Raw genomic sequence first — 24,210 nt, 5'->3', positions numbered from 1 at the left:
CAGACCTCCTGAAGGCCCTTTAACATTTATATGACCGTCTATGTTTTTGTATCATGGCAGCGGCTGGCGATCCCTCGTACTATGAAGCCGAAATTGAAATAAGTTTCTCCGACCCCAGTCTGGCCACGGTGTACGCAAACGTTTTGCAGAATAAGGATGTGTATGCCTCGCTGCCAGACACCATACAGATATCCAACGTAGACGTTGCTCCTGGTAAGTATCCTGCTGTACCAGTTCCTGCAGAACAAAGGGGAAAGCATTTTAAGAATTTTGCTGTTTTTTTTCCTTTTTGATTTAAATAGTGTCTCAGGTATCATTTAACAGCTTACATAATACACAGATTTTAAGGGGTTAATGTATAAAAGTTCCATGTATAGCCGGGCAGCATGGCACTAGCATCCCTAGAAGGTGCTGATGAGTATAATTCCCATCCAGCTCTATGTTGGGCAGAACTTTTATAAATAACCCCACAGTATAGGTAAAGGCAAAAAGTTTTATTTTAGTTTTGAATAAAGTGGGGGAGGGTTAGACCCAGTGGCGTCACAGGGGGGGTGCAGGGAGTGCGGCCCACACCCGGATGACACCATTGGAGGGGTGACACCAAAATGACTGACAGTCATTTTGGTTTCACCCTCTCTGAAAAGTCGTGCACTCGGTCATGGACCGAGAACCCGACAGTTGCGAGAGAGAGAGGAGGGGACCCGGCGGTATACCTCATCCCGCTGGGTGAACGTCCCCTCCTCTCTCTGTCGGTGTCCATCACCAAGATGGCCGCTGGCAGGTAACAGCGGTAAAGCGCGTGACGTCATTACGCTCATGTGCGATGACGTCACGCGCGTACGCGATTACATCACTGCAAGGTGTCACCCGTTAACCGCCTCTGCCTCGGGACGCCTCTGGTTAGACCTTCTGTCAGGTTTTTATTGTTCCTGGCGACCATTTTTGCTAAGGCCGAAAGCAAGGGGAAATCCTGCATTTTAGAGCTGCCATGAGAACAAGGCAAAATCTTCCAATGAGAAAGACGGGAATTCCCCTTTGGGGAGATTTACGCTGACTTCCTGTTGTACCTCCACGACAGGGAATTAATTGAAATCTATCCAGCAGAACACAAACAGCAAAAAAGTACCTGATAGGAAATATAACTGTTACTTAATGCATCCAAAACTAAGAAAACAACTTTTGGCTGTACATAGACTTTAAGTTGGAAAGCACTCACCTCATAGTTCTCCTTTAATCTGTATAATTAAACCTTAATCTTAACGTTAACAGTCAGCTCTGGACGGATGCTGTTTGCACGCCAATCTTGCCACTAGATGGAGCTGAGGAGCATAGGAATTTCCTGTGCTCTTAGGCTCCACCAAGTGGTGGGAAAGCTGTGTGAACGGCATTCACCCAGCTATATGCTGGGTGGAATGATTACAGCCCCTCAAACGTAATAATTAACCTACCTAACCCTTAAAATTAACCCTCAACTTGAGCTTAACACTAAAAAAGTGAGGTATGATCCGAACATACTGAAAAATAGATTTTGGCTTTACAATCAATCACAATGTGCTACAGCTTACATTGACTGGAGGTACCAAAGGTGACCCTACACTTCAGAAGATGGTTGGTTAGGCAGGCGCAATGCCACCATTGGGCGAGGACTTTTTGGACATAGAGGGTGCAAACATACAAGTTCAGGTCACCCAAGCAGACATATTTACTTCTCTAGAGGAGGGAGTCTGTTTGTGTCCCTACTGATGAAACAGAATGCAGAATAGTCCCACTTCTTACTGGTATGGCCCTTGTGGTGGGTGCTGTAGTGACTGCGGATGGTGCCGCTGCCGATCCAAATAGTAAAGTATGTCACCAGCACACCATGGTTCAATCTTCAAGCAGTGGTCATTTTATTGATGCACCGACATCTTGTCACATTGCAAAATTTCGGGGCCACTCAGGGTCCCTTCATCAGGCATGACTGTCAATATTCCAATGGGAAAGATGGGAATTCCCCTTTGTGCTGACTTCCTGTTGCACCTCCATGACAGGAAGTGAACTAAAATCTATCCAGACTGTCATGCCTGATGAAGGGACCCTGAGTGGCCCCGAAAACATTGCAATTTGACAAGATGTGTGTGCATCGATAAAATGACCACTGCTTGCTGATTGAACCATGGTGTGCTGGTTGTGAAGCGATGGCAGGTGAAATAATGGAATACCAGTCAATCATGAGTCAAAATGCTACACAAAGGAACTTGAATCTGGGTCATTTTTCAGTTCCGTATCAAAGTCAAATTCACCTTAGCATATCATTGTTTTCTTTGTTTTTTTAGCCTGCACTTTCAATGGATCCTATGCAAACTGTTCCTGTAGTAAGGATTATGACTGTTTAGGAACTCCGGGACCATGTGTTAATGGAACCTGTGTTTGTATCACCACCCTTCCTCTGCAAAAATACTGTCTAGGTAAGTCAATCCCTCACCTTTATTTTTTCATAGGTATTGGGTTGTTGTAGCCTATTGCCTGAATATATTGCCGATGTGAACATGTGACATCAATCAATATTAAAAGTTCCTGTAGCTAAGTTTGCCGTCTCTTATCGGATCATTTTCAGGAGCACTAGTACGGGTATCGATATCAGTGAATCACTAATTTATGCTATTTTTGTTTTTTTACCCAGCACCCCATTTTAATCACGCGCATTTCCTGCTCCTGGAAGCTGCATTGTTTACATAGTTTGTTAGTGATCAGTGAGAACTGATATATTTCTTACTTTAATCAACCCCTTTCCAGAAATATGAGGTATGACTGCATTGCTACAGAATATGCTACAGTAATATACCTGAACTGTGTACTGGAAGGACAACCCACCCCCCGGATAGCCCAGTTCACAGAAGAAATAATCTAAAACCCACAGCGAGAGAGATCCGTATTCTTGCATAAATGATCCTGCAAAACAGGCTGGCAGCAACATGCTTCTTGTGCTGGGGTGGCAACTCTCACTCACCAGAATGTGTCTATGGAGAGAAAGTGTTGTCAGCATAGAGCAGAACTACAGACGCCTCCCCCTCTCCTCTTCTCCATAAAATAAGGGATTCTGTAGTCCACAGAGACACCTCGGACAATCTGATATGAGACTGGAGTGCAGCACAGGCAGAAAGCACAGCAAGGTATCAGCTCACATGACCTCTGAGAGGATGAACATGTTTTTTTTGTGCGGGAATGTGCGCTTATATATCATAGCTAAATGGGGAGCAAATAAGAGCAAATCATTCTTGAGGTTTACATACACTTTAATCTCTCAAATCCCAAAATCTTATCGTACCTCCAAAAATCTGAACTTGACAATGAGGTACTACTGGTAAAAGGCAAGAAATGTGGTGCGCGTAGGGTGCCTTGGCAAAAAGTGAGTGTGGATAGTGAAAAATGGGCATGACCATATGCGTGTGGTTTAAAGATGTACCTGCAGCAGGTTTGATAAGAGACCAGAATGTAGTACAGGGGTCAGGAATCTAATGTACAACAAAGAGTATACAGTGCAGGGGTCAGGAGTATAATGTACAACATAGAGTATACAGTGCAGGGGTCAGGAGTATAATGTACAACATAGAGTATACAGTGCAGGGGTCAGGAATCTAATGTACAAAATAGAGTATACAGTGCAGGGGTCAGGAATCTAATGTACAACATAGAGTATACAGTGCAGGGGTCAGGAATCGAATGTACAACATTGGGTATACAATACAGGGGTTGGGAGTATAATGTACAACATTGGGTATACAATACAGGGGTCGGGAATATAATGTACAACATGGCATATACAGTGCAGGGGTCAGGAATTTAATGTACAACATAGTGAATGCAGTACAGGGGTCAGGAGTCCGTCCCTGCCATGTTCTTGGGCTACGGAGCGGGGTCCGATCCTGACAGGAGTATAATGTACAACATGGCGAATGCAGTACAGGGGTCGGGAGTATAATATACAACATGGCGAATGCAGTACAGGGGTCGGGAGTATAATGTACAACATGGCAAATGCAGTACAGGGATCGGGAGTATAATGTACAAAATAGTGAATATAGTACAGGGGTCAGGAATATAATGTATAACATAGGCTATACAGTAAAGGGGTCAAGAGTAAAATGTACAACATAGGGTATACAGTACAGGGGTCAGGAGTATAATGTACAACATAGTGAATGCACTGCAGGGGTCAGAAGTATGAAGTACAATATAGTAAATGCAGTGCAGGGGTCAGAAGTATGAAGTACAATATAGTAAATGCAGTGCAGGGGTCAGGATTATAACACACAACACAGTGAATGCAGAGCAGGGGTCAGAACTATGCAAGATACAGAGTGAAGTGGTCATTAATATTGTGCCCCTTTACTGCTGGTCAGTGGGAGAAAATATGCCCCAGGGTTGGTGTAATAAAGTAGAGTAATAGACTCCCACCTACATCCTAAAATGGCTAGCCATATGGGGGGCCTGTCCGCCGGCTGAGATAGTATGGGGCCTGCCGGCCGCTGTGAGGAGGGAGACGCGGAACAAGGAGGCACTGAAGACAGCCCTGCAGGCACATCATAGGGCCTCGGACGGCAGTGAGGACCCGGCAAACAGAACACACATAGGAAACCGGTGAAGACAGAAGACCAGCCAGAAGAGGTAAGGTTTGCATATGAGATAGCAACAGTGAGAACTGCATGTGAATGAACTGTGGGCTCAATGTAACAAGGGCAGGCATGACTACAGCAAGATGCTTAGTGGGAAGGGAGAATTGTGGCAGATGAAGGGGTTTAGGAGCAAAACAAGGTGATGCAGGACAAGGCCTCTGTACACAGGAAAGCGGGACTAAGATGAAAACATGGAACAGTCCCGCACAATTTGGGGCTGTTGGGACTTTATTAATAGCACATCTCAAACTACTCCATTTAATATGGCATTAATAAGATATTGGTAATTAAGAAGTTAATGATCCAGTGATTTAATGTCACTAATGAAGTAAAAGTAATTGGGTAAAGATGGCCGCACTGTGACCCCACAAAAGTAAAATAACTATGAAGGAACATAACCCCAAATACTTTTTTTTACCAGCATAGCCTAACAGTGAAATGAGGAAGAGAACACAAATACAGCTTACATAACATCGGGGAATGAGAAGAATCCGGCTCCTTTGTTTGTGAAATGTTTGAGCGGGGATTTCCACTGCCATATGTTGTTATCGCTTTATACATCTGCACGTTGCCAATTTATTTCTTTCCAGTTTCCTTGTACAACTCTTGTGACACGTTGCCTTGAGTGACATGTATGTGTTTTATCCTTCAGACAGTCATTTGTCTACAAAAGTAACATCGTTATCTCTTACAGCAAGGACAAATAACGCCTTGTCCCCACACAGCCCATTCTGAAGGTCACACAACGCTCAGGGATATATTTCTAAAATGTTTGCAGAGCCTTTCGCTAAATTTTTAGATATGCACCCCATTATTGCCACTAGATGGAGCTGAGGGAATAAATATTTATTTATGAGCATTTCGAGGCAATTGTGCAGCTTTGTTTGCATATTTTTAGGCATGAGTGGCTTTATTTTTAGGCATTAATACAGCCCCAACAATTTACACAGTGCTTCGCATCAGTCCCTGTCCTGAAGGAGCTTATAATCTATGGTCTTTATCCACGGGCGCCCGAGGCCGGGTGTCACCTGGAGCGTTTGCCTGGTGACACCCCCGCCGTGATGTCACCGCACATACGCGACGATGTCATTGCGCGGCGATCTTATTGATACCTGACGGTGGCCATCTTGGTGATGGACGTCGGCAGAGAGAGGAGGGGACAGTCACTCCTCCTCTCTCCCAAAACTGTCAGATGCTCGATCCATGACTGAGTGCCCGACATTTCAGAGGGGGGTGACACCAAAATGACCGTCAGTCATTTTGGTGTCACCCCTCCAATGGCGTCACCCGGGTGCGGGCCCCACCCCCCTTGTGACGCCACTGCTTTATCTCACATCCAAACATACAGAACTAACTTAGACAGGAACCATTTCACCTTCCGGCATGCCTCTGGAGTGTGGGAGGAAACCCAGGGAGAACATGCAAACCATGCAGATAGTGTCCTGACCAGAATACAAACAAGGAACCGCCAGCCCTCCAAGGTAGAAGTGAAACTACAAAGCCACTATGGGCAGCTAGATACTAAGAGGAGCAATTGTTTGTGCAGTGGAAAATTGCAAATTGTTAGGCATTTCTCAAGCGCTCCTATTGAAGTCTATGAGGCCAAAAATCATGCAATTCTGCCCAAAAAGAAGCTTGTGTGCCTTTTCAAGCGACGGGTGACACAATGCTCAGGTGTGAACAGCCAACCAGTAAACATAACAGGATTCTTCATGTTGAGCATTGTTGAACTGTAAAAAACTGTATCCTGGATTTGGGTGTCTTTTTTCTTCATTAAAGTGACACTAAACTCAGGAGTTAAATCTTAAAAATACATTCAGCTGCTGCTCGCGGTATACTAAGACGCCGCAGCTGAAGCGGATCCCGACAATTATGTCTGGATCCGCCCAGCTGCGTGACTGACAGCTGGCTCGGCCTATCTAGAGGCAGAGCCAGCTGTACCCGCCCCCTCCCCCATCCGTTCCGCCAGTCAGCGCTGGAGGATCAGAGCGGGGAGAGGGGAATCCAGCCCCTCCCCTGTCACGCCACAGAGCTGTGACAGGATCGAGAGGTGAGTGAACACAGGTATGTGTTCGCTCACTTCCCGATCTACTGAGCCGACCTGTGACAGTCTCATTGTCACAGGTCGGCTAGAACTATGAGGTGAGTGAAAAGCACTTACCTCATAGTTCTCCACTACTATTACCAACAATGTATCTTATTTGTGTATCACTCGGCTGTAGATCCTCCAATCATCTCTGCATTGGTGCTGACACCGTCCTTCCTTCTGGCTACTTCTGTTCCCCATGGTCCCTGTGTGTGTTGTAAAGTATTCACTGCTTCAAGCTCGCTCCTGTGATGGACTACAATCTCATATTTAGTTTACTAATTTGTACTGAGATTGTAGTCCATCATGGGAGTGAGCTTGGAGCAGTGACTACTTTACAACACACACAGGGACCATGGGGAACAAAAGTAGCCCCCCTCCAGAAGGAAGGACAGTGTCAGTCCCAATTCAGAGATGATTTGAGGACCTACAGCCGAGTGATACACAAATAAGATACATTTTTGTTAATTTTTAAGATTTAACTCCTGAGTTTAGTGTCACTTTAAAGTTGATGTAAACCTAGCATGGATGACATTTAGAAAAGTTTATGGTTTAAAAGCGCCAAGGACAATCCTTATCCCTCCTGGGGAAGAAATCGTAAGCACATATGCAAGGTGCAGCTTCAAAACAGTCAAGGGTACTGGAACATCTAAAAAACACAAAAGAAGAGGCGCCTTTCCTGGTGCTGATGAAGGACGTCCTGATGAAGGGGGCGTTCCCCCGGAAACGCGTCGACACAGCAGTGCTTTACACAGGACACACTATCCGGATCTTTTTATTGCTTCGGTGATATTGTCCTACGGCTTGTTTTTATCTTCAACATAGTGAGTACCTGTCAGTTCACCTTTATGCCTGTCTTTTTGGATTAAACGATATTGCACCAGGAAAGGCGCCTCTTCTTTTGTGTTTTATGGATGACATTTAGTTCACATGCAGAACATGTACTTGCTCCAGCGTCAGCTATACACCATTTCTCTGGACTGGCTTCATGATAGTAACAAAGATGAACCAACCCTGCACAGTGTGTTCCTCTTATAATCTCCATCACTCTGCCCATGCAACAGGGTGACAACGCAGGTGCAAAAATTAGGAGACAGTTGTCAACCCATAACAGGAAATGCCTGAACATGGACCAATATGGGACAGGATCACCAGGTATTATTTTAATAAGAACTACAGATTTAATAAGATTAAACACAACTTTTAAATATTACCTAGAAGGTTAGAAGATTACATTGAATTACTTTAAAGTTAACATGTAATTTACCATGTTAAAGCTTGTGAAATTTCTAGTGATTGGGTTTACATCTACTTTAATCACATCTCTCTTTTTTTTCTTACAGCGAGGACAAACATAACAATTTCTCCAGTCACCATTTTCCAAGGAGACACGGTAACAATTGACTGTAGGTTCGGTGAACTCGGCAGCGTTTCCTGGTATTTCAACGCTAAGACAATTCCAGCCGATCCAAGATATAATGCCTCTTCCAGTTGGCAAGGCACAATGGTGCTGTATACACTGAAGATCAGGAATGTAACCGATGCTGATAAAGGTGAGTTAAAAGAGTGACTAGGACTCGAAAACTCCTCCATGGTTCTAGAGCAAGAAATGTTTCCTGTTTGTTCGTACCTCGGAAAGGAGGAAGTAAAATGAAGTGTTGTGAGTAGGGACGATCAGAGTGATATCTGCGAAACTGAGTGTCCCACAAAATTACCAATTTCACCACTTTACCAATTGCTCCAAAATTGCCAATTTCACCATTTTACCAATTTCGGCAAAATTGGAAATTTCGTAACAATTATTTAATTAGCAGCAAAAGGTTTAAAGAACGGTTTAGAGCCACATTTGTTTCTGTCCCATCTGCTTCTACCTCTGGGGCATGGTGGAAAATGGTTCTTCTCTTTAATTCCCTCACCCCACCCATTTAATTTTTATTGAAGGGTGTCAAGGATCACCAAACAGGAGCGAGATTCCAGGCCCATGTATCCATATTTATTTACAAACACTCAACTGATGATGGCAAAGCACATTCCAAAACTCTGTAGTACCCAGCACTGAACTCCAAAAGTCTACACATAGATGGTCTCGTTTGTCTCACCACAGCCCTTGGCACTCCCACAGGAAGACCTCCTCTAAGGAGGACAGGGATTTTTTTAACTGTAGACCACACCTACCCATCCCTCAGCCAGGTAATAATGAACGAACAACAGCATTGCAATGGCATTAGCAACATTTTACAAATACAATACAAAATCACATGTAAAACTCATGCTCCATGACAAAGGGCATTGCAGCAGGCACACTTCCCATCCTCGCACAAGACCCACTGACTGTCTTGTCTTGGATACGCTCCCCTGGGTTCAGGGCTATTCATCATTGCTGGCTGCTGTGTCCTATGTTGTGTACACAACTTCCAGAAAACCAGGTTAATCTAAATAAAAATGATTCACTGCAGATTATTCCCCACTGTGCACACTGAATCCTGAGACTCGGGAACTGCAGCTAGCAGTGTACTATAAATTGTTGTGCTGCCCTCTATGTGTAAATGCAGTGTTGTTCCTCCGTGAGTAGAAGTGACTTGCTGGGTCCTATGTTGTGCACACAACTTCCAGAAAACCAGTTTCATCTAAATAAAAATGATTCACTGCAGATTATTCCCCACTGTGCACACTGAATCCTAAGACTCAGGAACTGCAGCTAGTGGTACTATAACTTGTTGTGTTGCCCTCTATGTGTAAATGCAGTGTTGTTCCTCGATGAGTAGAACTGACTTGCTGGGTTTCCTTATGTATTAAGTGATAATGTGCGCTGTACTACCCACTTTAACAAGAGCAGTAAGTAGAGTGGAATGGGAGCTCAGTCTAGTGCCTCATGCTGTGCAGTGTAATCTGAACTGAAGCATATCTAACATTAGGCAAAGTTGTGTGCTTGCGATTAGATAGGCATGATGTCTACTAACCTTGGCTGGATGTGCTGGCTGCTCTCTAGATCTGAGTGGGCGTCTTTAGACGTCCGCTCAGCCACGCCCCCTCGCGCGCACCGCTGGGCGCTCGCGAGCGGGAATTGCCCGTTATTTGATAAACAGGCAGCGATGCCTGTTAACATACAAGCGAACTGCCGGCTATAGAGCCGTTGGATCGCTTGTATGAGGTCCCGTGAATTGCGCCCTCCCCGGCTCCCCCCCTCCCGCTGTCAAGCTGGTCCCGGGCTCCGCTGTGCCCAGTGCGAGCCCGGGACCAGCATATGGCCTCTGTCACAGGGGATCAGAGGGAGCACGGTACACGAACTCCCTCCGGTCCCCTCTCCGCTGTCAGAATGCGGAACTGAAGTATATTACATCACTTCCGCATTCATGTGTCACTCCCAGCTTCAGATGCTGGAGAGAAGCTGATGAAGCAGATCTCTGCTTCATCAGCTTCTTCAGGGGTTAACACTAAACTGATGAGCGGTAAAAGCTTTTAAAGCGATGGTCAATTTTGGGCGATGGTCAATTTTGGGCATGGTAATTTTTTGCGATTTCGCGGGTGCGCGCAATTTTAAAGCATGACATGTTTGGTGTCTATTTACCCGACGTGACCCCGCTTTTTATATTTTACCAAAAATATGGGTAATACATGGGTGTGGTTACTGGGGGTGTGGCCACTAAAGGGTGTGGCCACTGAGGGGTGTGGTCACTGAGGGGCGCTGTAAAGCTCTCGCACCGGGCGCCTAAAGGCCTAAGGCCGGCCCTGGCTCCACCTGACTCATTCCACAGGTCAATGCAGAGCAAGCTTAAAAATCTATTTTAAGGTAGAAAACCGCACAAAAGTTAAAATAACAGAAGAAAGCTGCACGTGGCGGTGGGGGGAGTAGAAAAATACAGATTGCTGCAGACTAAATTTCTGCTTTAATGTCCATATTAAGCATTTTTTTGATCATGTGCTAAATATGAGCTACCCAGGTTTGTGGCAGGTGAGGGTTGGCTATATCTAGAGGTACAATAGAAAAACAGAACAGTTTCAGGTAAACAGCCACAAATAGGTTGATGTATAAAGGCTTACAGCTGCTATATGGTTGACGAGGAGCATAGGAAATTTCTATACTCCTCTAGCTACATCTAGCGGCTGTGACGCTATGTGAAAGACATTCACCCCGCTATATGCCGGGCGCAGCCCTTATGAATCAGCCCCAGAGATTTGCCTGCCTGCCTGCTGCAAGTAGATTACAAATGGATTGCACCTATTTCTCTTAACTAATCATAGAGGCAGGGCCGGATTTCCCGCAAGGCCAAGCAAGGCCCGACCTTAGGGCAGCAGGGAGTAGAGGGGCAGCAGGGGGGTGGAATTCCTATCTCCCGACTCTCTGGACATGCAGTTCCCGGGCGCCGGGTGGGTAGTTGTTTTCTACATTTATCCCTGCTTTGGGCAAGCAAAGCTAAATGTACAGCGGGGAAGCAGCCGCTTGTTTTGTACAAGTGATCAAGTGATCTCGCTGATGTTGCTGAGATCACTTGTATGCAGCTTGCAGGACTGCCATTCTCCATTGGGGGGGTTGGCGGGTAGGGGGGTGTATTGAGGAACCTGGCCTTGGGGCAGCAGAGAGAGTAAATCCGGCCCTGCATAGAGGTACTCAGCACTTCAGTCAAATCTTCTGTTTCCTAGTGTATATAAACCTATTGGAACATTCCCTTTCTATAGGTAATTACACCTGCTCCCTGGCAGCTAGTGGAGCACTACAAAATCTAAGCAAAACCATCATCCAGATTCAGACACTCCAAATTCAATCATCGAGTAACGTGGACAAGTTCTGTAATGACCCTGCCTTTAGCCTGACATGCTGTAGCGTCAGCTTTGGAGAATTTAATGTGACATGGACTCTGGGTTCTTCAGGTGAGTTCCCTACATTATTCAAATCAATTAGTCGCGTTAGAGTCACCACAGAATAATTTATATACACTATTTAATCAACAACATATGTTTATATATATTTATTTATAGATCACAAATTAGCACGATTTTAAGTACTATCTATTAATTTATCACATAGAATATTTATCACCATTTTCACCGTATATAGTTTGACATTGTGTTTAGTGACAACTAAACCTACCCCAAACCAAAGAGATCCGCCAACACCGAGCGCAACATACTAGTTCATTGAGTTCCCTACATTGTTTCAATTGCAATGGGCTAATAAAATCAAAATGCGGTATTAAGGATTTCCAGTTAAAACTGAAATTGCTATTTGTCTGTGAACTCTGGGTAATAATAAGTCTTGTTTCCCCTTCAGTAGGTTTTGGGGTTTTAATGAAACAGGATGCAATTATAGGTTTTATATGCATTGCCACCTGCTGGTGAAATCTGGTATCTCGAAGCGACAGTCCATATAACAGTCCTTGGGAACTGTAGTATAGCAATGGCAAGGGTTCATTGTAAAAACTAGGGTCCTTCACTCAAGAGCCGAAGGATCTAGCCGACTCTCTTTAGCCGCCTCTGCCCTTCAGTTCAGTCGAACCGAAGGGCTGCTGTACGGGCTATTCACAATAGTCTCAATAGTCACAAGGTCTCTGTGTGATAGCATACTAGTGGTGACAGGTACTCTCTAAGGCACATGTGTCAAACTCAAGGCCCAGGGGCCGAATCCGGCCCACCAAGCCATTTCCTAGACTTCTACTTTCAGATCTAGGTATTAAGTTATTACTAAAACCAGTGATAATCGAGGCAATTATGATAAGATTAGATACATTTATATAGTCTTACAGATACCTTTGAGGGCAACCATAATGTTGATGCGGCTCACGATTAAATTGAGTTTGACACCCCTGCTCTAAGGTGACATTAGGGGTCTAAACCCCTAGTATCAAAGTTCCACTCCAAAGAAGCTACTGGGGTGCAGATTGCGCTCCACTAGCTTCTTGTCCGGCTTCTGCAGCCAAGCAATGACAGCTGATGGACCAGAAGTGATGCAATCAGTGTAGCTTCCAGCCCCATTCAGCAGGGAGGAGATCAGGAATGGATGTTCGTCGGTCTCCTTCCCCACTTCCCACTGACACCTGTGATGCCAGTCCTGGGTCCACAGGAGTGGCAGCGGAGCTTGGTAAGAAAGGCAGAGGTGTCGGGCAGGTTGGGGTCGCTTCCAGTGTAAAGCGGACAATCAGCTTGACACATGTAAACAGAGTCCTCGGTGGCTATACTGTTTAAAGGGTCCCGCTGCCAGTGTCGTATGACATACAACGGTGGCAGCAAAAGGGTTAAACCTGATCATCTTAATCTAATGTCTCACCATTGAGGTAATACCATAGGCTTGATTTATACACCGGGTTTTTATATCGGAGAATTCCATGGACTTCTCCCTATAAGTTCCCATCTCCACCACCCTCCTGTAGTCTGCCTGCATTTGGATTTTCTACTTTTACTCTCATGGTACTTTTTTTTTTGTGGGAGGTGTGAAGCTTCCTTCTTGAGCCTCATAAGGGTTCTGTCACTGGTGTAGAGTACCAGAGTCTTGATCTGCTACAGTTCTAATAGCTAAAAGAAGCCAATCAGTGACCCAATTAAGGTGGCACCCACTAAAAATATATATGTAAATTCTGGGTGCAGCATTCGCTGTACTGAACAACAGCTTCTTACAGTTGGGTTTCAGCAGGGAGATCTTTAGACAGGAAATGCTCCTAAAGTTGTCATTTCTGTTTTTGTCAATTTCCCCTCTAGTTATTTCTCTATGGATTTCATTTGCCATCATTCTGCTCAAAGTGTGTCATAAAATGTAACTCATATATACACACATTTTATAATTCTGTTCTCAACAGGAATTCAAGGGATCGTGACAAGCAATGAAACTTGCAGCATATACACCCTGAGCCCGAACGTCACCCACTTTTGTCCCTCTGTCACAAACTACAACTGTAGTTTTTACCGGAATGAAGGGGCAACAGTTTCAAGGATCATACAGGTGAACTACATTCAAAGAGGTATGATACTTTGTATTTCTATAAATGTATCCAGGGGGTGGGCTTCCTGGAGCCTGCTACCTCCTGTGTCTTTCCCACCATAGTACAATGTCATCAATCAGGAGGAGTGAAAGTGGGAGTTTTTGCTTTACTAAAATGTTGATGAGAATCTGGACATTTTGCTAAAGTTTTGCCATATCATCTAAATGCATTGGAATACATAAAAAAGGTGGAAAGTTTTGGGGTGCAGTGGGCTTTAAATGGCCCATGAGGGTTAAGGAATAGCCTTTTAACTATCCTGACCCTTTCCCATGCATAAATCACTCTGCTTATCTCTTGTCATGTCCCAGTATAACTCCTCCAGAATGTATGCCCTGTAGCTAAATCTGCCTCCATCGACTGCAGCCAAATCCACTGTCATTACCAAAAGGCCAAATCAACCTGTGCCACCTGAATCCAAATATAAATGTATTCCCTGAAGCCAAATGGACCTCCATCCCCTTTAAGTAAATAGACCTCCATACCCCCTTAGCCAAATCTATATCTATTCCTTGCAGTCAAAATCACCTCCATCCCCTGCAACCAAATCTACTTCCATCCCCTAAGCTAAATCAACCTCCATCCCCTGCAGCTGAGTGGACCTCTATTCCCTGAAGACAGATGTACCTCCATCCCCTGCAGCCAAATCTATCACCATTTCTTGCAGTCAAAACTACCTCCATCTCCTGCAGACAAATCTACCTCCATCCGCTAAAACAAATCAACCTCCATCCCCTGCAGCCGAGCGAATCTCTATCCCCTCAAGACAAATGGACCTCCATTCCCTTCAAGCAAAATGGACCTCCATCCCCTCAAGCCAAATGGACCTCCATCCCATCAAGCCAAATGGTCCTCCATCCCTTGCAGCCAAATCTATCTCAATCCCCTAAAATTAAAATGTCCTTAATCCCTGCAACTAAATCTACCCCCATCCCCTGCAGCCAAATCTATTTCCATCCCCTGCCGCCAAGTCTACTTCCATCCCCTGCCACCAAGTCTACTTCCATCCTCTGCAGCCAAAACTACCTCCATCTTGTCAAATTTACCCCATCCCCAATCTCCTGCTCTGGTACAAAACATTCTTGCTTCTAGTGTTGTTGTAATGTGGGATGGAACAGACCTCATGTCAATGTTTAAGTGTTTTCTGCTGAGTATATCACAGCTGTATAAATGAATAACAGTGGACTATGGAGATGGCATTAAAGTGTAAGCTCCAAAGGAAGAAATTGATGGGACCAGTTCTATGTTCCTTGTAAAATGCTGCAGCAGATATAGGAGCTTACTGGAACTGCAACTAAAGTTGTTTTTAAAATTGAGTATTAGAGAGGTTATTAAAGGGTTAATATTTTATTTGGCCCTTGCGGGGGGAGATTTTCCTTCCTGTTAATGGGACACCAAGAGCCTTGCTTCCAGTTTTCCCAATCTAGTGCATTCTGTATATATTCCTAAGGATAATTCACAGGTAAGGCAGTGACCCTCCCACCAAGCTCTATTGCATTCTCCAATGCAATATACTGTATATAAAGACTGAGATCCAAAGTGAAAAAAAGTAAAACATGTACTTACATTGGTACTGGTCCTACTGGTCAATCCTCAGTTGATTGTGAAGTGGAAACTGGGCAATCTGCCACCAAAGAGTTCAATAGACAATCAGAATGGAAGGGATTGTGAATTGTAAACTAGGTAGCCTACCACCCAAGAGTTTTATAGACCTTCAGAATTCAATGGATTTTAAAGAGGAAACGTGCAACCTGCCACCCAAGAGTTCAATAGACCATCAGAAAATAATGGATTATGAAGTGGAAACACAAATACGATCGAAAGTAAATGGTGTAAACTGCCCAAACTACAACCCAAGAGTCCTATGGACCATCAGAATTCAGTGGATTGTGAAGTGGAAGCTGGGCACCCTACCACCCAAGAGTTTGATAGACCAACAGAATTCAGTGGATTGTGAATGAACTCTTGGGTGGCAGTTGCCCAGTTTCCTCTTCACAATCCATTAACTTCTAATGGGCTATTTAACTCTTGGGTGGCAGGTTGCCTATTTTCCACTGCACAATCCATTGAATTCTGATGGTCTATTGAAGCAGTGACTGGGAACCCTACCACCCAAAGTTTCATAGACCATCAGAATTTAGTGGATTGTGAAATGGAATCTGGATACCCTACAACCCAGAAGTTTGATAGACCATCAGAATTCAATGGATTGTGAAGTGGAAACTGGGAAAACAAACTGACATCGGCCACACAATCTACTTAAAAGCAAGTACATTTTTCTGCCTTTGGGGCAATTCTGATCCCATTTCTTTAATGTTGATCAAGACCTCCGTTTTATGTCTTCGATAGCTGTGCTATTTCACCAAAAAACAAAATAGAATTGAAGCTTCAGCCACTCGATCAAATTTCTATGGGTATGGACAGCCTACAACTAAAGCTACCCAGAACATGTACTTTTTGTTATAGAAGGGGCTGTAGCTTTTATGTACAGTTGGCCAAAAAAGTATTTAGTCAGCCACCAATTGTGCAAGTTCTCCCACTTAAAAAGATGAGAGAGGCCTGTAATTGGCATCATATGTAGACCTCAACTATGAGAGACAAAATGAGAAAACAAATCCAGACACATTTATTTGCAAATTATGGTGAAAAATAAGTATTTGGTCAATATCAAAAGGTCATCTCAATACTTTGTTATATATCTTTGTTGGCAATGACAGAGGTCAAACGTGTCCTGTACGTCTTCACAAGGTTGGCACACACTGTTGCTGGTATGTTGGCCCATTCCTCCATGCAGATCTCCTCTAGAGCAGTGATGTTTTGGGGCTGTCGCTGGGCAACACGGACTTTCAACTCCCTCCAAAGGTTTTCTTTGGGGTTGAGATCTGGAGACTGGCTAGGCCACTCCAGGACCTTGAAATGCTTCTTACGAAGCCACTCCTTCGTTGCCCGGGCGGTATGTTTGGGATCATTGTCATGTTTAAAGACCCAGCCACGTTTCATCTTCAATGCCCTTGCTGATGGAAGGAGGTTTGCACTCAAAATCTCACGATACATGGCCCCATTCATTCTGTCCTGTACACGGATCAGTCATCCTGGTCCCTTTGTAGAGAAACAGCCCGAAAGCATGATGTTGCCACCCCCATGCTTCACAGTAGGTATGGTGTTCTTTGGATGCAACTCAGCATTCTCTCTCCTCCAAACACGACGTCTGGCACTGCAGGATCTGAGTCCCTGGCGGTGTAGTGTGTTACTGATGGTAGCCTTTGTTACGTTGGTCCCAGCTCTCTGCAGGTCATTCACTAGGTCCCCCCGTGTGGTCCTGGGATTTTTGCTCATCGTTCTTGTGATCAATGAGATGAGATCTTGCGTGGAGCCCCAGATCGAGGGAGATTATCAGTGGTCTTGTATGTCTTCCATTTTCTAATTATTGCTCCCACAGTTGATTTGTTCACACCAAGCTGCTTGCCTATTGCAGATTAAGTCTTCCCAGCCTGGTGCAGGTCTACAATTTTGTTTCTGGTGTCCTTCCACAGCTCTTTGGTCTTCACCATAGTGGGGTTTGGAGTGTGACTGTTTGAGGTTGTGGACAGGTGTCTTTTATACTGATAACAAGTTCAAACAGGTGCCATTGATACAGGTAATGAGTGCAGGACAGAGGAGCCTCTTAAAGAAGAAGGTACAAGTCTGTGAGAGCCAGAACTCTTGCTTGTTTGTAGGTGACCAAATACGTATTTTCCACCATAATTTGCAAATAAATTCGTTCCAAATCAGCTGATGTGATTTGTCTGGATTTGTTTTCTCATTTTGTCTCTCATAGTTGAGGTCTACCTATGATGCCAATTACAGGCCTCTCATCTTTTAAGTGGGAGAACTTGCACAATTGGTGGCTGACTAAATACTTTTTTGCCCCACTGTATATTAATAGTAGTATGCTACCATTTAAGACACAAATAGTGCTTGCTGGGGTACTTCATTAAACCCAAAAACACAAATTGTATACACGACAGGTTATTATATTACTCCATAGATATGGTGGCTGCATTAGCTTTCTTTTTCCAGAATTTTACCCTTTATTTCCACCTGGTGGTCCTGCCAGAAATACACTTCCTGTCCTAGGGTGACTACGCTCGCTCACTGCACTGTATCTATTGAGAAGCAGTGTTGTCACCCCAGAATAAGAAGTGTGTTATTGTAAGCATCACCAGGTGAAAATAAAGGGAAAAATTCTGAATTCTAGGCTGATTTAGGCTATAGATATCATCCCCTCTCCTTATTTCCATATCATTGGGGGAGGGAATGTTCTGCAATTTAGAGAAGAGAACTGGGAAGGCTGTTCAGCTCACAGGAAGTTACAAGCACACTGTATTTCTGGCAGGATAAACAGAACATTAGGAAAATGAATGCAGCCACCACATCCAAAGACTGGCAAGCAGCAATATATGACAGTTTTGTTCTTGGGTTTAGCTGATACAGGATGACGTTAGAGCTTTCTTTATTAAGTCACATTTTTTTCTTTGTTTCCTACAGCCAGCATCACTATCCCACCATCCTTCAGTATATCAGTTGGCAGAAGTCAGAGCCTAGATTGCAGGTCTAGTATCAGTGACGCAAGCACCTCTATAGCCTGGGCCAAAGGCACCCCCACTAATATTGTGTTCCAGAACACAAGTTTTTCCATAAAGGGTGCATCGTCAGCCTGGGCTGGTGAGTAAAAATTACCATTTTATGTTTTATTGCATAAGACAGTTTATTATTATAAATGTAATAATGTAATACAGATACATGCAATGTGCTCATCGGGGTTTATTTACTAAAGAGAGACCGCTCATGCTTGGTGAATATGGTAGAGCCATGCTGCCTTCCATCACCCAGACATGTGCTACCAAAAATCCTCTTCATTTCAATCCTCCCAGTTTATGATTGGACATGTCAAGTCAACACAGCCTTATGTTAAGACAAGTGAACATTGAATAGTAAATCAGCCCCATTACACTTATTAACCCTTTTGCTGCCTTTTTTCCCCTCACATGTTAAAATTCACAATTTAGGCCTGAAGATTACTTAAAACCCTGCAAGATTTATATTCCGTTTGTGAAACTTCAGATCCGATGAGTAGGGTTGCCACCTTTTCTCCAAGCGAAACACGCACACTCAAGTGCCAGCGGAGAGGGAGAGACAGCCAGGAGAGAGAGAGGAGAGACAGCCAGGGGAGAGAGAGGAGAGACAGCCAGGAGAGAGAGGAGAGACAGCCAGGAGAGAGAGAGGAGAGACAGCCCGGGGAGAGAGATGAGAGACAGCCAGGGGAGAGAGAGGAGAGACAGCCAGGAGAGAGAGAGGATAGACAGCCAGCAGAGAGAGAGAGAAGAGACAGCCAGGGGAGAGAGAGGAGAGACAGCCAGGAGAGAGAGAGGAGAGACAGCCAGGGGAGATAGGAGAGACAGCCAGGAGTCAGAGCGAGGAGAGACAGCCAGGGGAGAGAGCGAGGAGAGATAGCAAGGGGAGAGAGTGCAAGGAGAGACACCGAGTAGCGACAGCTGGGAGAGAGATGGGGTACTTAATTTTATTTAATGGGAGGCGGGGTACTTCTCTTCATTTAACTTAGTTTTTAACTTTTTTTTTAACCTCTCTTTACTCTATCCCATTGGGGACCCCCACGCAGGGGTGTCCCGAGGCTGTGTGTCACCAGGTCTCCAGACCGGCTGACACACTGCCATGTCGTCTCCGTGCGCAATGACGTCATAGCGCACACGTAGCCATCTGATTGATTCCTGGCGGCGGCCATCTTGGTAATGGACGCCGGCAGTGAGAGGAGGGGATGTTCACCTGGCGGGATGAGGTATACCGCCGGGTCCCCTACTCTCTCCTGACACTGTCGGGTTCTCGGTCCATGACCTAGTGCCCGACTTTTCAGAGGGGGTGACACCAAAATGACTGTCAGTCATTTTGGTGTCACCCATCCAATGGTGTCGCCCGGGTGCGGGCCGCACCCTCCTTGTGATGCCACTGCCTGCACGCCTACTATGTGATAGCACATTAGCGGTGACAGGTCCTCTTTAGGGAGACATTACGGATCTTTTGGCCCCAAATGTCACGTTTGCACTCCAATGAAACTGATCAAACTCAGATCCTGCTTGACCAGCTTCATCCCCAGCCACAGTTTTATCCCTAAAAAGCATCCAATTATGCTCACATTTAGTAGGTAAATCTTTCTACATGGCTGCATCTATGTGCCTGTAAATGTGAGCCTAATACATCACAAAAGTGTTTTTGCAACTGAGCTAGATCTTTAGATTTCATATCTATTATACGTATGTCAAATACTGTATATACTGTAAATCTATTGTATATATCCATCTCATACCTATTGTATATTATTGTGTTGTGGCCGTTGTGCAGCTCCTTGTGTTTTTAGACCGGGTTGTCTAACTGTGTATTAATGAACGGAAAGAAAGGGAAGGAAGGAGCGCAACTGACTGGCACAGACTTTGTGGGAGTGGATGGACCAGGAAATGGCAGTGGATCAGGTGAAGGTGGGTGGGAATGAGAGATGGGCACTCACGTGTGATGAGATGGATGGCACACAGGTGATGGGCTCCTGGTGATGTCGTTACCTTTGGATCATCCGAGTTTGTTGCGTCTCGAGACCGAGGATTTCGGGAAGGTGGTGCTGTGTGGTAAGGTGCCAGCACTTATGGTCGGATATCCGGAGTGTCAGCGTGTGGTCAGGAGTAAATGAACGAGTAGGTGAGTATAATGAGTACAACCTCTAATGGGTAGCAATACATTTCACCATACGTTCATTTACTCCTGATCACACGCTGAAACTCCAGATATCCAACCATAAGTGCTGGAACCTCACCACACAGCACCACCTTCCCGAAATCCTTGGTCTCGAGACGCAACAAACTCGGATGATCCAAAGGCCACGACATCGCCAGGAGCCCATCACCTGTGTGCCATCCATCTCATCACACGTGAGTGCCCATCTCTCATTGCCACCCACCTTCACCTGATCCACTGCCATTTCCTGGTCCATCAACTTCCACAAAGTCTGTGCCAGTCAGTTGCACTCCTTCCTTCCCTCCCTTTCTTTCCGTTCATTGTATATCTATTGTAGGGTATGCGGGGTACAAGCTTGACTTGTTTTCTGTTTTGCTACACACAGGAACCTACTTTTGTGTTGTCACCCAGAGGAGCCTTACCACATTTGCCAACCTCACAGTGGACGTTATATTTTTGCCTAAACAAGAAGAGATAAAAGTTTCCCCTCTGACATCATTTACAACAGAATGTAACAACAACACAACAAAGTTGTCATGCTGTGTAAATGGCATCGGTTACCGTAGAGTATTCAACACCGACAACACACTGACACCCGGTAAATATAAAATTAAAGTAGTATTAAACGTTCCACGTTATTTTAAATGAATGCATTCTGTGCCGCCCGAGAAATATTCCCCAGCGCATCATTTACTGCATATGAGTGCACAGATAGTTACATGTTATACTATGCAATGCCGCCAGCTGCTGGTCGCACAGCGTCGCTTTCCTGATGTTATGATCAGGGAGCGCACACGCTGAATACGTTGCATGCAACAGTTCACAAGGGACAGGTCAGGCTCAACAGGTCTACTCGCTTGGAGGAGTGGGGAGCAGGGGAGTGGCTTGCCACCCTAGGCTACGTGGCTATCTGTTTCCATGGAGGCATGCAGCATAGAGAGACTCGTATGTAGTGATGTGCAGGGCCTTGGCATGATCCAAGGTGGCTTAACTGCGCCCAAGCCGGCGCAAAACGGTGGCAGTTTAGCACCGGCTTGGGTGAATTCAGGTGAATTTGGTCACTGGTATGTAGTTCCAACTGGGATCGTGCAGACAAAGGGAGCTCCACAGGACCCTGCAAGCGGAATTAGCCACCCAAAAATGAGAATCAAAGAAGAGAGCATCCAAAGCAACCACAGGCTTGAAAAAGAAAAGCACCTAGCAAGCAGGATAAGTGCTGAGGTCTCCGGCACTCTGCTCCTTACATTTGAGGGTCTAATAACCTTTGAAATGTAGGACACACTTTGGTCCAGCTTGGAATGTGCATCAAACGCAGGTCAACAAAATCCCATTTATTTCAAAGGAGCAGCACATATGTTAGTTCAGAAGCCATGTTTCTGTAGAGCTTTGTGCTCTTCGTGCTGCGGGGTGTATCTTTGGACGCGGTGCATCTTGCTGAGGTGCTTTTGGATGGCAGGTGGGGAGCCAGGTTAAGGATAGCCTTTCCTTGTCAAGCACAGTCTTTTCCCATTTGAATGTAGCTGCCTGCGTTCAAATGGAAAACGCAGAGTGCCCACCAAGGCCTGAGCCTTGCTTTCATACAAGGAGAGAGGTGTCACTCGCTAGGATTTGTTTTTGGAACATTCATCCAATTCTCCAATAGTTAATGGGGTCATGAGGCAACATTTTTGGGGGAAGAATGCACAGGAGAGACAGGAGAGAGAGGAGAGACTACCAGGAGAGAGAACAAGCAGAGAGAGCCAGGGGAGAGTGAGGAGAGATAGCTAGCATCTGCCTGAAGCAGCATGACACCTCCTTGATCCTTGAGTTCCAGCATCTCTCCGTGTCCTGTGCCTCCTCCATGCACTCAAGTCAGAACACCAGGCCCCTGTCCATCTGACATTGTGACATATTGTGTCTGGTTTTCAGCTGGCCTGAAACCTGGACTGTCCGGATGAATCCTTGACAGGTGGCAACCCTAGGTGTGCTAGCCATTGGTTCTCCCACAGGGGTTTCAACTCTTCCACCACTCTATCCAAAAATTAAGGAACAAATTGGCTGCACATACACTTTAAACCATGTGAAAAATAGTGGCCGTGGTCATCTCTGACTCATGATGGGGGTAATATCACACCATGGCATGATGACGGCTCTCCCATGTTAACTTGACTCTAAAAATTAAATGATGCTCCTTAGAATTAATTATTTTTGCCTCACTTTCTTACATTGTTTATTTAGTTGCAGATCCAGATCCAATCTGTTATTCTGCCAACGTGACTTTTGACTGTAATGTTAAACCAGAAATCACTGTCACATGTGTGGTCTACAACAGTCAGAACGACAGTGTCACCAGTGATGTCATGACCATCACCTACTTTAAAGGTAAGGGAAATTAGTCCCATGTAAGGCAGCAAAGCCCTAAGGGCAAGAGAGATATGGCTAAGATGCCACCATTCGGGGAATGATACATTTGTTGCATGGGAATTTAAAGTGACAACTAGGGATGCACTGATACCGATACTAGTATCGATATCGGTGGCGATTCCGAGTTTTTGGGCGAGTACTCGTACTCGCCCAAATGCTCCGATGCCTACCACGAGTACTTCCGGTATCAGGAAGCAGGCAGCGCGTCATTACACGCTGCCTGGTTTCCCGATTGGCCGGGAAGCTGCTCCATGCTCTCTCGTCACTTGTGATAAGAGAGCATGGAGCCGACTTCCCGGCCAATCAGGAAGCCGGCAGCGTGTGATGATGCGCTGCCTGGCTTCTTGATTGGTCGGGAAGCTGGCCAATCAGGAAGCTGGCCTCGTGAGGTAAGGTTACATTACCTCAGTATGTGCAGCCTGTCACCCCCGGGGCCTCTCCAGCGAGAACGCAGCCTTCCTCCGGTACCCAGCCGGAGCCGTCTGGCCGGCCAATCAGGAAGCCGAGCGCCGTGTAATGATGCGACCGGCTTTACAGTAGAAGTGATTCTGCTGGCTCAGCTGAAGCCAGATCACTGCTACGATCTGGTAAAGTGGCCAACACCTCAGCCGTGTTTCCCAGGCTCCGTGCCCCTCCTGTGGGCCCAGGACCGGCATCTCGGGTGTCAGCAGGAAGCTGGGGAGGAGAGCGGTGAACGTCCGTTTACTGCTCTCCTCCCCGCTCTGTGGGACCGTAAGCGACACAGATTGCATCACCCAGCAATAAGCTATTGAAGTGCGATCTGCACTTCAATAGATTATGTAGAGCTGAACCACTGAACCACTCTTTCACAATGTGAGCCCGATGAATCCTGATATTGTCATCTTGGAATATGTCCAATGTGCCATCAGGGAAGAAAAAATCCATTGATAGAAAAACCTGGTCAATCAATATATTCAGGTCGGCAGCTGACCTCATTTTGTGGGCACATAACATTGCTGAACCTAGACCTGACCAACCAAAGCAACCCGAGATCCAGTGGAAGACTCTTACCTATTTGTTTAGCTAAATCCAGGTGGTGACTTTTTTTATGGACAGGCAGTATATACTCCAAGGCACTTCCAACTTATATCATAAAGCTGTGTACACTTTGCCCCTGGTGCTAGTTCACACCAGCCCCAGTGCGCTCCAGGCCGATTCAGTGCCGGAACGCACTGGATCGCATCAGAAAAAATGCTGCATATTTTTTCTGACAGTACCAGAATGCTGGCATTGGTGTGCCATGCATTCCGGTGCGGGCAATCACACTGCAGGGGAGGGGTAGTGGCGGTTACTTTGA

The 24,210-nt window shown here is 45.4% G+C and overlaps 1 protein-coding gene across 1 annotated transcript in view; it reads left to right on the top strand.

Moving 5' to 3' along the window:
- Positions 1-20,310: 20,310 nt before the first annotated feature.
- The window catches only part of LOC108796546 (adhesion G protein-coupled receptor F5-like), a 13,910-nt gene continuing 10,010 nt past the window's right edge, over positions 20,311-24,210 (top strand). The window contains exons 1-4 of the mRNA XM_018568040.1: positions 20,311-20,383; positions 20,576-20,683; positions 20,875-21,087; positions 22,707-22,850. Of these exons, the coding sequence (XP_018423542.1) occupies positions 20,311-20,383; positions 20,576-20,683; positions 20,875-21,087; positions 22,707-22,850 (538 nt within the window). The remainder of the gene's footprint in view (positions 20,384-20,575; positions 20,684-20,874; positions 21,088-22,706; positions 22,851-24,210) is intronic.

Source organism: Nanorana parkeri, unplaced genomic scaffold, assembly GCF_000935625.1.
Source record: "Nanorana parkeri isolate BGI_ZX_2015 unplaced genomic scaffold, ASM93562v1 scaffold1129, whole genome shotgun sequence".
In the NCBI taxonomy this organism is placed as follows: Eukaryota; Metazoa; Chordata; class Amphibia; order Anura; family Dicroglossidae; genus Nanorana; species Nanorana parkeri.
Note: the sequence above shows the minus strand (reverse complement) of the source record. Positions and strands in the feature narration are given on the sequence as shown.